Here is a 12532-nt window from a genome sequence, read left to right on the forward strand (position 1 = left end):
ATATTACTTGTTATCAATATCAAGAGTGCAATCTCCGGGAATCTAGGTGGTTGTGCGGCTGATAGCACACATCTTTTATATGACAAATAGTTCTGGAATATTAATTAGTTCTCACCATATGGGGCTGGAATCAATTCATTGTAATAGTGTTTTCCATTTTTAGCTGGTGAAACAATCAAGTACAAACTATATTGCGATGTCAATTTCTGAGTTGTTGTAAGAAAATGATTAAATTAGAGCGAAATTAATGTATAAAGTTATACAAGGAAATTAACGGGAAACATGTATTTGCCTTTGAGGGTTATACTTTCTATGTTAAGATTGCCTTGTAAAAATGTTAGGGATAATTATATTTACACATCATGATTTAGGTTTACATAAATTATTTTTATTTTTTGAATAATTACAAAATTATCTATAGCGGAAAAAAATTAATAGTTTGTGTAATGATGTTAATGTTGATGTTTATGAGGGATGTATGTGTAATTTTTAAAAGGTAAGGATAATTTGTGCAAATGATATTAATATTTTTAATGGGTATATGTGTAATTTTAAAAACATATGCATAGTTTTTGTAAATAGACTATAAATTAGGAGTGTAAATATAATTATCCAAAAATTATTGATGTATAATTTCTGCATCTATGATTATATTTTGGGGGTTAGGAAGAACGGTAGTAACAAACACGATATGTTCTAAGCCAATCTCTATCAAATTTTGAGACATTTTAATTTAAGTTGAATAAAATATAATAATTAGATTGATTGATTTTTGCAACCGACAGCTAAGGTCCCAGCAAAATTGGAAAATAGAAATAGTGGGTAGAGCATAATTTGCTATTGAGAAAAGTCAGTTCTTTAAATTGGACGGACATGGCCTTCCTCAGAGATGGTCTTAGAATATTGAGGCCCCTATTACAAGTACGTACTTCCACAAATGACTGGATTAAAATATTAGTTTTATTTCGAAAATCTTGTGAATGTAAATTTGTTCAAAATTCATATCTGTAGTATTTTAAGAATAAATATGATAAACTAATTAGGCAAAAATATTTTTAAGATGTATTTGAATTGAAAATTTTTAATCTGCAATAAGAAATCTTTTTGACCTTATTTGGCTAATGAAATACTATGAAAGATTTTTAAATTCTCAATCTCCCACTTTAAATTTGTAATAAATTTTATATTCCTTTAATAGCGATTCATTTGATTGCCTTTTCCCAAATTTGAATCCTTTTATCAAAATATGACATTATAAAATTATCACTAAATGTTTTCGAGAATGTGCTATACTTGGATTGATAGAAAAGTCTCAACACGAAATTCGTAAAGAGAAAAAAATATATATATTTTATATGTGCACTAAGGAATACGTGTCAAATGTATTTAGTAAAATAATGAGTAAGAATATATGAGTTTATGCTTGTCCTACGGTTCGGACACCTCCGTGCAAATTAGCTCTACGAACTTTGTTTGGTCAACTGGTCGGCACCCCATGCTTTGTCTTTTTGGGAATTAATATTTTATCTATAATACATATATATTTTTATTAAGGAGATATCTTTATAATAACTATTAACATATTTTACAACGATCTCTTTTCAAATTTGACATAATTATTAATATCTCTTCTTATTTGAAAAATTATAAATACTTTCTGAATGTTTGATGAAATTATGCAATCCTTTGATCGATCTATGAATTTGTTAACTTTGCACTTGCAGTATTTTTTTTAAAAAAAAATTAAAAATTTGTAAAAAAAAAAAAAAGTTTAAAAATGTAGTCCATGGATATAAAATATATTAGTTTAATTAAATCACATTATATTCTTCATAATCTTTTTGTAAAATATTAATTAGTTAGAATTTAAACAAAGAAAAAGGTGGAAATGGGGATAGAGCAGATTAGATAAATGGTAGTCACAAGAGCTCACACACACGTAACTATTAATCTGACTGACAAGTCCTCTGATAAATGAGTCCAAATCCCAACTGATAAAACTTCCCAAGGATACTGACAGTTGCTACCTGTTTCCTCTTGCCCCCAACCTCGCATTGGTGGTAGCGCGTCACCAGAAATGGCGGAAGACATTCGCGGCGGAGACGGTGGGTTTGTGAGGGCGGATCAAATAGATCTGAAGAGCCTCGATGAACAACTCCACCGCCATCTCACCAGAGCTTTGACTTTAGAGAAGAAAAGACAGCTAGAAGAAGAGATGAGGGAGATTCCGGTGAGGCATGAATGGGAAATCGACCCCTCCAAGCTTGTTATCAAATCCGTCATAGCACGTGGTACTTTTGGAACCGTTCATCGCGGCATTTATGATGGACAAGATGTTGCAGGTATTTTCGAGATTTCGACATTGTTTTTCTTTTTTCTTTTTTTTTTTTTATTAAAGACTCTCCTTTTTCTTAGAGGAATAAAATTTCAGGATGTTAGTGTATTAATAATCATTTCTATATCGTATGTGAATTGCATTGAGCTGCTTTGGGTCTTCGTTGTTGTGGGAAAGATGTTTTTGTTGTGAGATATGCTGCTTAATTGGCTTACATTCTGGGGATGTTGGATGCTCCCATGTAGGTGTGGCAAATACCTCAGCTACACATTTATTTAGCTATTGGCATATGGCCGATTTTGCGTCAATAAGGTCATGAAATTAATCTATGCGGCCATTTGTTGTCTTTGTTATATGTTCTGTAGAACATCTGTGCGTCCATAAGGTGACACCGAGAATGTTCCATTTCCTGTTTCATTCAAGAATTGCACCTCCAAGTTGATATCTCGTTGTCTATGCATCTGTTCACCCTCGTGATCATTCTGTAAAGATTGTGAGGACTAAGGTAGTGTTTAGGTTGTTGGGTTGAGCCGTGCTTTCTGGGAATGGTTATTTGCTTGAAGTGGTCAGCAGCTTTCAGCTTTTCCATTCACATAATGGGAAAAGGGAAAACAAAGGAGCTGCCAAAGATGGCAAGGCAAGAACTAAGTGTGAAATAAATTAGGCAGGACAGTGAGAAGAATTTACCATGATAGTCCGGGTCATAGAGTTTAAACCAATATTGAGTTGCTACTGCATTTCATTCTCTCCCTTGCTTGATTTCAATGCGAAGATGATAAATGTGGTGTTAGCCAATCCATGGTTTATCAGTCTGGCAATCCATTGTTTATCAGTCTGGAATCAATCCCCTGACTTTCTTGACATCAAGGTTTGGAATTCAGTGCATAGATGTTCATACTTTGCACCATAAATGGTTAATTCTTTTCCTCTTTTGTCTTCAGTAAAACTTCTTGACTGGGGAGAAGAAGGCCACAGGACACAGGCTGAAATAGCTTCACTTAGAGCCGCTTTTGCCCAAGAAGTTTCTGTGTGGCACAAGCTTGATCATCCTAACGTAACCAAGGTAAACGCTTGCTGCTAAAATATTCTCTCTTTTTTTCCTTTCATATGTCCTTTATCTTTTACTGCACAAATTAGCTGACCATTTATTGTGTGTGTTTTTCTCCTCAATTTGTTGGAATGATTTTAAATTGACATTGATAGTTGTTTGCTCCATGAAGTTTCTTGTGTCTTACATGCTAAGAAAAAAATGAAGATTTAATTCTACAAGAAAGAACCTTTATAAAGATTAATTCTGCTGCTTTCTCGCCTCAAGCTTTTTTGTGGAATTTCAACAATCTTCTTGGTGTGTCCTTGCAAAAAGTTTCGGAACAAAGAAGATTTCTCAAAATTGTTCTTGTGCCTTCCCGCTAATCACCCTTTTGCAGTTCATAGGAGCCACGATGGGCGCATCAGAGCTAAACATACAGAAAGATAATGGTCATTTCAGCATGCCACGTAATGTTTGTTGTGTTGTAGTTGAATATCTACCTGGAGGCGCCCTTAAAAATTTCCTCATAAAGAACCGAAGGAGGAAACTTGCTTTCAAAGTTGTTATCCAACTAGCTTTGGATCTTGCGCGAGGGTAAACTTTGAATTCAATTTTATGCAATTCACTTTGTCACATACTTTCCAACACTGGTTGTGACATTTGTGCTCAGTAAGTTGGTGGTGCATTATATCATTAGTAAATTGGTGTTGCATCTGGTCCAAGTTACGCACTTGAGCTGTTGGTGCCAATGTTTTACAGGTTAAGCTATCTTCACTACAAAAAGATTGTCCACAGGGATGTGAAAACTGAGAATATGCTTCTCGACAAGAATCGAACAGTAAAAATAGCTGATTTCGGGGTCGCACGTATCGAGGCTTCAAATCCTAATGAAATGACTGGCGAGACTGGAACCCTTGGTTACATGGCACCTGAGGTATTTTATATGACCTTTTGCAGATGTTCATTGTCTTCTGCTGCCCTTACGGCCTCCTTATTCTATCTATTGCAGGTCCTCAATGGTAACCCTTACAATAGGAAATGTGATGTATACAGTTTTGGTATTTGCTTATGGGAGATATATTGCTGTGACATGCCGTATCCAGACCTCAGTTTCTCAGAATTGACTTCAGCTGTTGTTCGCCAGGTGCATAAATCTGAAAATTATCACTCTTTGCCTTCAGCTGGTGTGTATCTCTCTGTTTTGCAAATGCTTCAATGTGAACACAATATGAATACTGTTTTCCTCTCTCTTTGTGGGAAGTATTATTTCATATGAAAGTGCAATAATTTTTGTACCTATTTGTATGGAAATATTGAACGTTTTGTTATTGAAATGCAGAATCTGAGGCCAGAGATACCTCGATGTTGCCCAAACTCTCTTGCCAATGTAATGAAACGATGCTGGGATGCCAATCCTGACAAGAGGCCGGAAATGGATGAGGTTGTTTCCATGTTGGAAGCAATTGACACATCAAAGGGTGGGGGTATGATTCCCCTTGATCAGTCTCAAGGTTGTTTCTGCTTCCGCAGGCATCGAGGGCCTTGAGGAATCAAAGTTTCAGAAGTTACAACTTCTGAAGTTCTAAATATTTTAAGTAGAAGTCGTAGTCAACCAGCAGATATGTGGTTTGAAGTTGACGTCTTTGAAGCTATATGCATTTGAAGTGTTAGGCTGGTGGGCATCAAAATATTAACGTGCTTGTGTCATAACATCGCTAGAAAAGGTAAGCATAGTAGATGTTGTTACCTTGTGGTTTGCGAGGAATGTGATCATCTTGGTGAATATGGGGTTTGCCTCTGTCTATCTAATGGTCAATCTCAAATCAGCAAAACTGTCGGTCAGTTCTTGATATTGAATTATAAGAGTACTTTCTTATGCCTTTCAAGTCTCAAATTTTATGCATTCTCCGAGATATATAAACCTGATTGAAACAACTGAACTTAAATGGGTCTAAAGAGGGCGGTTTACTACAATAAGAGGAAGAATAAGTTGGATAAAATATATTGACCTTAATTCTTAAAATGAATGTCTTATTACAGACGAGGGGTTGCAAAAACATGAAGAAATAGGCTGTCTCTCTTAATCCCAGTGCTCCAACAGTTTTACCGAATACAAAGAATTAGAAGTCTCACTCTTGCATGAAGTTGAAGTTATCTCAGGCTCGTCAGGTGAATATTTGATCCTTAAACCAATAGCAGAAACTAGATGCCTAACCAGCAATCTTGTAGCTTGGGTTGACAAGATGATCCAAGCCTGCTACAACTTGCATTGACTCTATAACATCTCCAACTTTGAGGTCTGCCAGAAAATCTTCATTTTCTGTCACATAACCAAATACGGCATACCGACCATCCAATATGTTGGCATTGCTAGGAGTTAGTTCACTTTCTTTCAACAGCCAAAATACCTGGCTTGAGGCAGAATTGTTCTCAAATTCCTGACATCATGAAAACCAACAGATTCAGAGAGTAATGTTAACTATAAAATCAAGTGAAAATATCTGATTCGTGACATCTGTTCATTAAATTAGAAATCGCACCTCTCGAGCCATAGCCATGGTCCCAAATGCATTAAACGGAAGCTTTGTTTGAGCCTTGTATAGACCAAGTTCCTGCCCAAGAAAATAAATGGTATCAAATTTGGAGAGGAAATTAAATTCAGACACTTCTAAGATGAGGTCCGGGGAAAGGTGAAAACAATGGAAGGGAGGGCCTAATATAAGGTTGTGAACTTACTTCTAGAGTTTCTCCATAGAAGGGTGCCTTTTCTCCATTCACCATAATCTCCAGAGGAATTGTACGGGTTTTTTCTGTACTGGGGTCAATGAAGCCCTCAGCTGGACCTTCAGGATCTCCTGTTTGGACTACAAATCCATCCGCTGAGAAGCAGCAATAAAGATTACACTCTATTAGCATCATTGGAAAAAAAAGGTCTAGTAATAACTTTGATAAGGATGTATTGGAGATGGTATAGAATATTAAAGAAAATTTAAATTCAAGCGGACTTGCCTCTCTGGATCTCCATGCCGTCATAGAAATGCCTTTGCACCAAATCAACGAAATTTCCAGCCGTTACAGGGGCATTATAACCATCCAGAACAATACGGAATACACATTCATTCACGTTAGGATTGTCCTTGACCTTGACCTTCATATCCACAGTTGCTCTTCCCTTTAGTAATGGCATATTTTTGTATTCTTCAGGCACTTCATATGGAAAGCCGTCCACCATATCCTCTTCAACACTGCAGAAACCCAATGCCCCACGAAGATCTCAGCTGCAGTCAATGACAAGGGTTTAAATGAGAAAAGCATATTTTAGGAAGACTAAATTTTTAAGCTCTTCCCATCCTCTGGGCCTAAGCGGAACTTAGTAGAAATACACAACGATTCTGGTCATCAGGGGATCTTAAAGGATAAGATGTACTTCTTCTCTCCATGTTTGAATGTATCCTTCAACTAGTTTAATTTTGATAATATCAGTATTATCAATCTTTGAACGATAATATCTTTGCTTGTGCATCCAAGAAAATAGTCGAGCTGGCTGGTCCAGACCATAATGGATACTCAATTTCGGAGAGGTACGACTACACAATAACATTCTCATTGCAGAAAATATCTTAGAAATCTATCTGGAAGGCATCAAATCCACAAGACAATGCATTCACACGTTATATCAACAGGTACCTTGGGTTGTGCCATACAACTAGACTGTTTGGATCCTTGCAAGACATGGTCATATGTGGAGAATAGCAAAATGTGAAACATGAATAGGAGAACATCTAAGAGTTTCCCACAGCCATTGGTTGATGTTGATCGACAAACTAACATGATAAGCAACTCTCGGTTACAAAAGTAAAGAGTTCTATCAACTCCAAGCATCTGCTATTACATCATATTGTCCTAAAAAAGCAGCACCTTTTTAATCAAATGAATAGTCAATGACTATGATAATGAATCTTAAGCATCAGATTACAAGAATTATATGCGACTTATTCAGGTTGCTCTGCAAAATTTATTTGCAGTCTCTACTGAGATTTCTTGCACATATTTCTGTATATAGTTTAAGTCACAACAGCTCTTCTACAAAATTACAGCAAACACATTTTCGACAAATCCAGAATGATTAACAATAAAAACAATTGTTTATACTCACCCTCCAACATAATTGAGCAGCTCTTTCTGTTTAGGGGCAACTGCATCACGGTTTCTGTCCTCAACAATCTTTTGAAGCTCATCCAATCCTGCTTCCAGTTTGTTAAGCAATTCAATCCCGTCATCAACCTTTGACTTTGCCAGACCTCCAACGATCAAGGTTCTGCCTTGCTTGAGAGCCCTCGTCGCCTGTCTAACATTCTAAACCTCAAGCAAAAGGGACAACAAAACAACCATCAACACATTGCAAAATCCCTTTAGCACGTTGTTCAAAAATATTCTATAAACATGAGGAAAGTACTAAAATATCAAGAAAGGAACTGGTTCCTCACTCTTTCAACTGAATCAAGGGCTTTGACCCCAGCAACCTTTAGACTTTCAGTAATATCCTCAAGCGGCTTCTGAACTTCTCTTATAGCCTTATTGTCAATAGGCAATGCATATCTCAACAAAGCCCCGGGGTCCTTAATTGGCGGCCCTGAAATCAAAACTGAAACATCTGGCAATGCTGGAGCAATAGGTGCTGCATTCGCCTGTCCTAAACATACCAAATCCGGAAATCCGGTCACCAATCCCACTGCCAACGCAATTGAAATCGCGCTTTTCTTTATTGAAGAGAACCTATCTCTCTGCTGAAATCAGAAATATGTTTTGTCAAATACCACGTTAAACTTCAACTTGACATAAAATTCAACACAAAAACTCGAGAAATTCCCAGAACTCAAAGCACAACACAGATCACTCATTTTAGAAAAAGAACAAGAAATCTTAGAAATGGGAAGCAATCAAGGAGAATTGACCTGTTCATCTCTGGGCTCAAATGAAGTTGATTTCTCCGAGGAACAAAGGGGTTTAAACTGCTCAGAGGAAGCATTACGGACAGATGAAAGTTTGATGCATTTAGATGGAAGCTTATAGCTAATAAGTTTGTGGGGCGCTGTTAATTGTGAAAACGAGTATAGGTGGCATGAAACAGTGACTGCCATTGATGAAAAACTTGTCACAGTTTTAGCAAAAAGATAGCAACATTAGAATCTTGTAAATATTAAGAAAACAAAACCGAAAAAAAAGCAATAATATCGGAGAGAAGATAAGGTTTTGTAGGGAAGAAAAATCTAGTGAAGTAGCGAAACCCGATCCAAAGAGTAGGTGGAAAATTAAAGCGGAATGCTTTCAGTCAACCTCACACTCTGGATAACATGATCTTCAAATCCAGCTATGCTTGTCATCCGTCAGATGGAGTGTCGGCTTTTAATTTTTGAGAGTTGTGGGCTATTAATATTTGGGCCTAGGAGCCCAACCCAATCCATCATTGTTAATGTTGAGCGATGAAGTGCCATCCAATTGGGCCTACCGTCTTTCCCAAAGAGAAAACGTGCAGAAATATATAGTCATCAAATTGGGCCTACCATTAAGGGGTACAAAACGTAAAAAATACCACAACATCAAAGGAAAATAGGTTTTTTTTTTTTTTTCGCAAATGAAATTTTTGTTAAATGCAAGAAACAACATTTTGACAACCAAAATTACAATCTTAAATTATTTTAAAACCAAAATTGTATAAATGGCTTTGTTTAAGTGCCAAAATCGTAATTATACCATATAGTTGGAAAGTTCCAAGAGGGAGAAGTAAATAAATCATCTAGAACTGGCAGGAAAGAAATGTGTAGAAAATTAAATTGAAATCCAATGTGTAAATTGGTAGGTTACTTTCATCATCTCAAGGCAAAATAGTGAGGTATTTCCAGAACAACAATCAAAACACTTGCTTTTATGTTTAACTTGTTTTTATTTTTAACTTGTTTTGGTGTATTATGTGGAAATAGAGAGGAAAAAACAAAAATAGATAAGTATGTGTTAGAGATAGTGTGTATGTTTGGATTTATTTTTGGAGGTAATATAAAATAAGTATGATATTTTTTATGTTGTTTAGTGAAAGATAAAAACTAGTGTTGATTATCAAATCATGTCTTTATATATATATATATATATGAGTATATATATAACTTTTTTAGTTGTAAAACCTATATGTTTTGATCTATCTCGAAGATGGACCAAAATTGAAATCAAAGACTATGTAACCAAATTTATGCTCCTTTTTTTACAAAACTTTTTGATTGACATTCAATTATGTAGAAGGCATTTGCAAAGAACTCTTCAGAATTCTTTTTTTTCCAGAAAATCTAATTCCAATTATGATAATTCATAAAACATTAATTCTATTCTTTTTATATAAAAGGAGATAATATTAGTTCAGAGTCAAAAATATTTCGTTTAAGTGAAGTGATAAGATTAAAATATTGAGTCACATTCCAAACTATTATGAAATCTGATCAAACACATTAAAATTAAAGTAGAGCCTCGAAATAAAACTGTAAACTACTCTAAAAGTCCAAAAACGAAATAACCAAAAAAAAAAAACAAAAGTAGACTCGAAATAAAACTGTAAACTACTCTAAAAGTCTCGAAATAACCAAAAAAAAAAAACAAAAGTAGACTCGAAATAAAACTGTAAACTACTCTAAAAGTCTAAAAATGAAATAAAAAAAAAGACCTAAAAGATACCCTAGTCTAGGAACCGAAAAACTATAGATGGTGTCTCCAAAGTAAAAATCTAAGCAAAATAAAGCTAATTCCCTGAAAAGGGAAATCAGACTGACGGCCTATTTGCCACGTTCTGGAGCTGCACCTCACCAGGCTTCACATCAGTTTGCACCGGACCTCTTCTCCACGCCTTGAAGGTGTAAAAACCGTATACAAGGAGCTGGACGAGACCCAAAAATCCTCCAACTCCATTTCCAATCTACACCAATAATACCACAATCAACATCACATATAGTACATACAAAAACGTAAGGGAAGAATGAATTGTGTAAGTAATGCTTTGTGTATATATTAGGTATTAATAGTATGTTATGTGTATTTATCATGTTGTAAAATGAACTTACAGCAATATAGAGGTCAAAACTGTAGAGGTTGGCATAAGCGAACCAGACGACGCCATTGGAAAAACCAGCCAGGCAGAGCCAAAAGGGCAAGAATTCAGCACTCTTCGTCCTTACAACTTTCGCCTGGTTATTCAGTTGAATTAACACAATCAAGCCATGATTAAGATGGGGTTAATTTTTGACGTATATACAGCAAGAGATATATTATAAAGAGAGAGTACTTACAACAATGGACAGCGGGGAGCCGTACATAATAATCCCAAACACAATACAGACAATCCCCACAAACATGGACCTTTTGACGTGTGTGTGAAAGCAGACGAGAGTGATAACCACAATACCAGCAAGCAATGCAGCCTCAGCCAAAAGGAAAAGGACTATGATCCCCTGATAAAATTATCAAGAAAGTTTCTAGTTTAACATATTGAATCAAATCACCCTCGTATCAACTGATAACTTAAAAGAACAGCCATTGAAACATGATCTAACGGAAGGCTTACCCTGTTCTTTTTGTTGGTATAGCAGAAGAAAATGGCCAGGTAACACAACTCCAGAAAGAGCCCAGCGGAATTGATGGTAACCACAAGAATGCTGTTAGGATGAACTATTGGTAAACCATAGAAGATCCACAAGACACAGTTCATCACGGAGGCCAGGTATGGATATGGGTGAAACGCCTCAGTGGTTTTCTTCTTGTGTATTCTCCAGAAAGTAGGCCTACAAATTACAATGTCAATCAGTTGAAACATCAAGTTGTACTATGCGATAATGAACTTGTCTATACAATAGACTGCCAAAGATTGACAAAAAAGACAAGGGTCGATTTCATGGTAATCACACAACTTGTCACTGCTTTCGTTTAATCAGATTTCTAAACCGTAGGCTGATCAACAGACACGAGAATTTGTGTGTGTGTGTGTGTGTCGAGAATTTTTTGCTTGGTAAAAGGCTAAACTAATCAAAACGTAAAGCTGATTGACTATAAAATTAAGGAGATAAGAGAACAAAATATTACGTTGGCGAGAGAAACAGCAGTCCCGAGATGACATTCCCTACAAAAGAAAATACAAAAAATTAAGTCAAGGCAAAAGAACCAGTAAATACAAGAAAGAGATCCAGATATTATTGCTGGATCTTAAAGTCTAATATGCGTGTTAAGATTTATTTGCTGATAAAATACAAGTTTTACTCTACACATATGTACTAATTACCAGTAGTGGAAAAAGATGAGGACCAAAAAGAAAGAACAGATTAATCCATGTTTTGCCTGGCATTCATCTAATAAATCACAATTATACTCCCAGCAAAAAGTTTTAGTACTTGTTTTTCCTATTCTAATGAGCATAACACCTGGTTCACGGATTCTACGTGAGAACAACAGCAGTAACAAACCGTCCAGTAAAGAGGAAAATCTACAACCAACCTTTCACTTTAACCATTAACAACGCAGTCACACAACAGAATACATAAAATCATAACCTAACATGTACTTAATGCCTCTAAGAACACAAAAATACAATCAACAGTCGCTTATCACAATTATAAAAGAATAAAAGAAATCAAATCGGTCATTAGCTTTGAATAAACCTAAAGTAAAATCACGCCATGCCTATACACGCACATATACACACAATTCCCGAAGTTTGCATGGCGCAAAACAAGAGGCGCAGAGAAAAACTAAAAAGCATCAAAGTACGAACCAATAATGCCAATGACAAAACGAGTGAGCTCTTGTCCGTGCATCTTCGCAGATTCAGAGAGAAGCAAAAAGGTAAATAGAGAGAAGGGCGGCGGCAGGAGGGAAAACAATAAGCGAAGAGAAGAAGGGAGAATAAACGTGAGTATTGAGTAGGAATAAACTGGCTTTGGATATCCGTATTTATACACACAATTGTTTGGAGTTGGACTGAGATACAACAAACAAATCCTAACAGAATTCAATTACTTATCGGAATCTGAATTCTACACAATCGCACAACTATACTCACCCTACTCAAACAGCTTTTACTCAGACTCCGTATTCCACTCGAAGTTGTTTTGTTTAAACCAACCCGACTCAAATCT

At 35.9% G+C, this 12532-nt stretch overlaps 3 protein-coding genes across 4 annotated transcripts; 1 reads left to right on the forward strand and 2 right to left on the reverse strand.

Moving 5' to 3' along the window:
• Positions 1881-5181, forward strand: LOC105177145 (serine/threonine-protein kinase STY8). The gene is made up of 6 exons (XM_011100189.2): positions 1881-2342; positions 3277-3398; positions 3763-3959; positions 4125-4299; positions 4375-4509; positions 4705-5181. Exons 1-6 carry the CDS (start codon positions 2078-2080, stop codon positions 4909-4911), a joined length of 1101 nt encoding a protein of 366 aa, XP_011098491.1. The 5' UTR covers positions 1881-2077; the 3' UTR covers positions 4912-5181.
• LOC105177144 (peptidyl-prolyl cis-trans isomerase CYP38, chloroplastic) lies at positions 5356-8683 on the reverse strand. 2 transcript variants are annotated; one of them, XM_011100188.2, is made up of 7 exons: positions 8321-8683; positions 7853-8149; positions 7522-7721; positions 6375-6610; positions 6102-6244; positions 5906-5977; positions 5356-5803 (listed from the first exon to the last, which is right to left on the reverse strand). In XM_011100188.2, exons 1-7 carry the CDS (start codon positions 8504-8506, stop codon positions 5576-5578), a joined length of 1362 nt encoding a protein of 453 aa, XP_011098490.1. In that variant the 5' UTR covers positions 8507-8683; the 3' UTR covers positions 5356-5575. The 2 variants fall into 2 exon arrangements, with proteins under 2 accessions (XP_011098490.1, XP_011098489.1); XM_011100187.2 differs by having other exon boundaries at positions 7853-8152; positions 8321-8682.
• Positions 10032-12357, reverse strand: LOC105177146 (bidirectional sugar transporter SWEET6b). The gene is made up of 6 exons (XM_011100190.2): positions 12169-12357; positions 11484-11520; positions 10969-11185; positions 10694-10855; positions 10469-10591; positions 10032-10323 (listed from the first exon to the last, which is right to left on the reverse strand). Exons 1-6 carry the CDS (start codon positions 12209-12211, stop codon positions 10171-10173), a joined length of 735 nt encoding a protein of 244 aa, XP_011098492.1. The 5' UTR covers positions 12212-12357; the 3' UTR covers positions 10032-10170.

This window comes from Sesamum indicum, linkage group LG15 (genome assembly GCF_000512975.1).
Source record: "Sesamum indicum cultivar Zhongzhi No. 13 linkage group LG15, S_indicum_v1.0, whole genome shotgun sequence".
NCBI classification, from domain to species: domain Eukaryota; kingdom Viridiplantae; phylum Streptophyta; class Magnoliopsida; order Lamiales; family Pedaliaceae; genus Sesamum; species Sesamum indicum.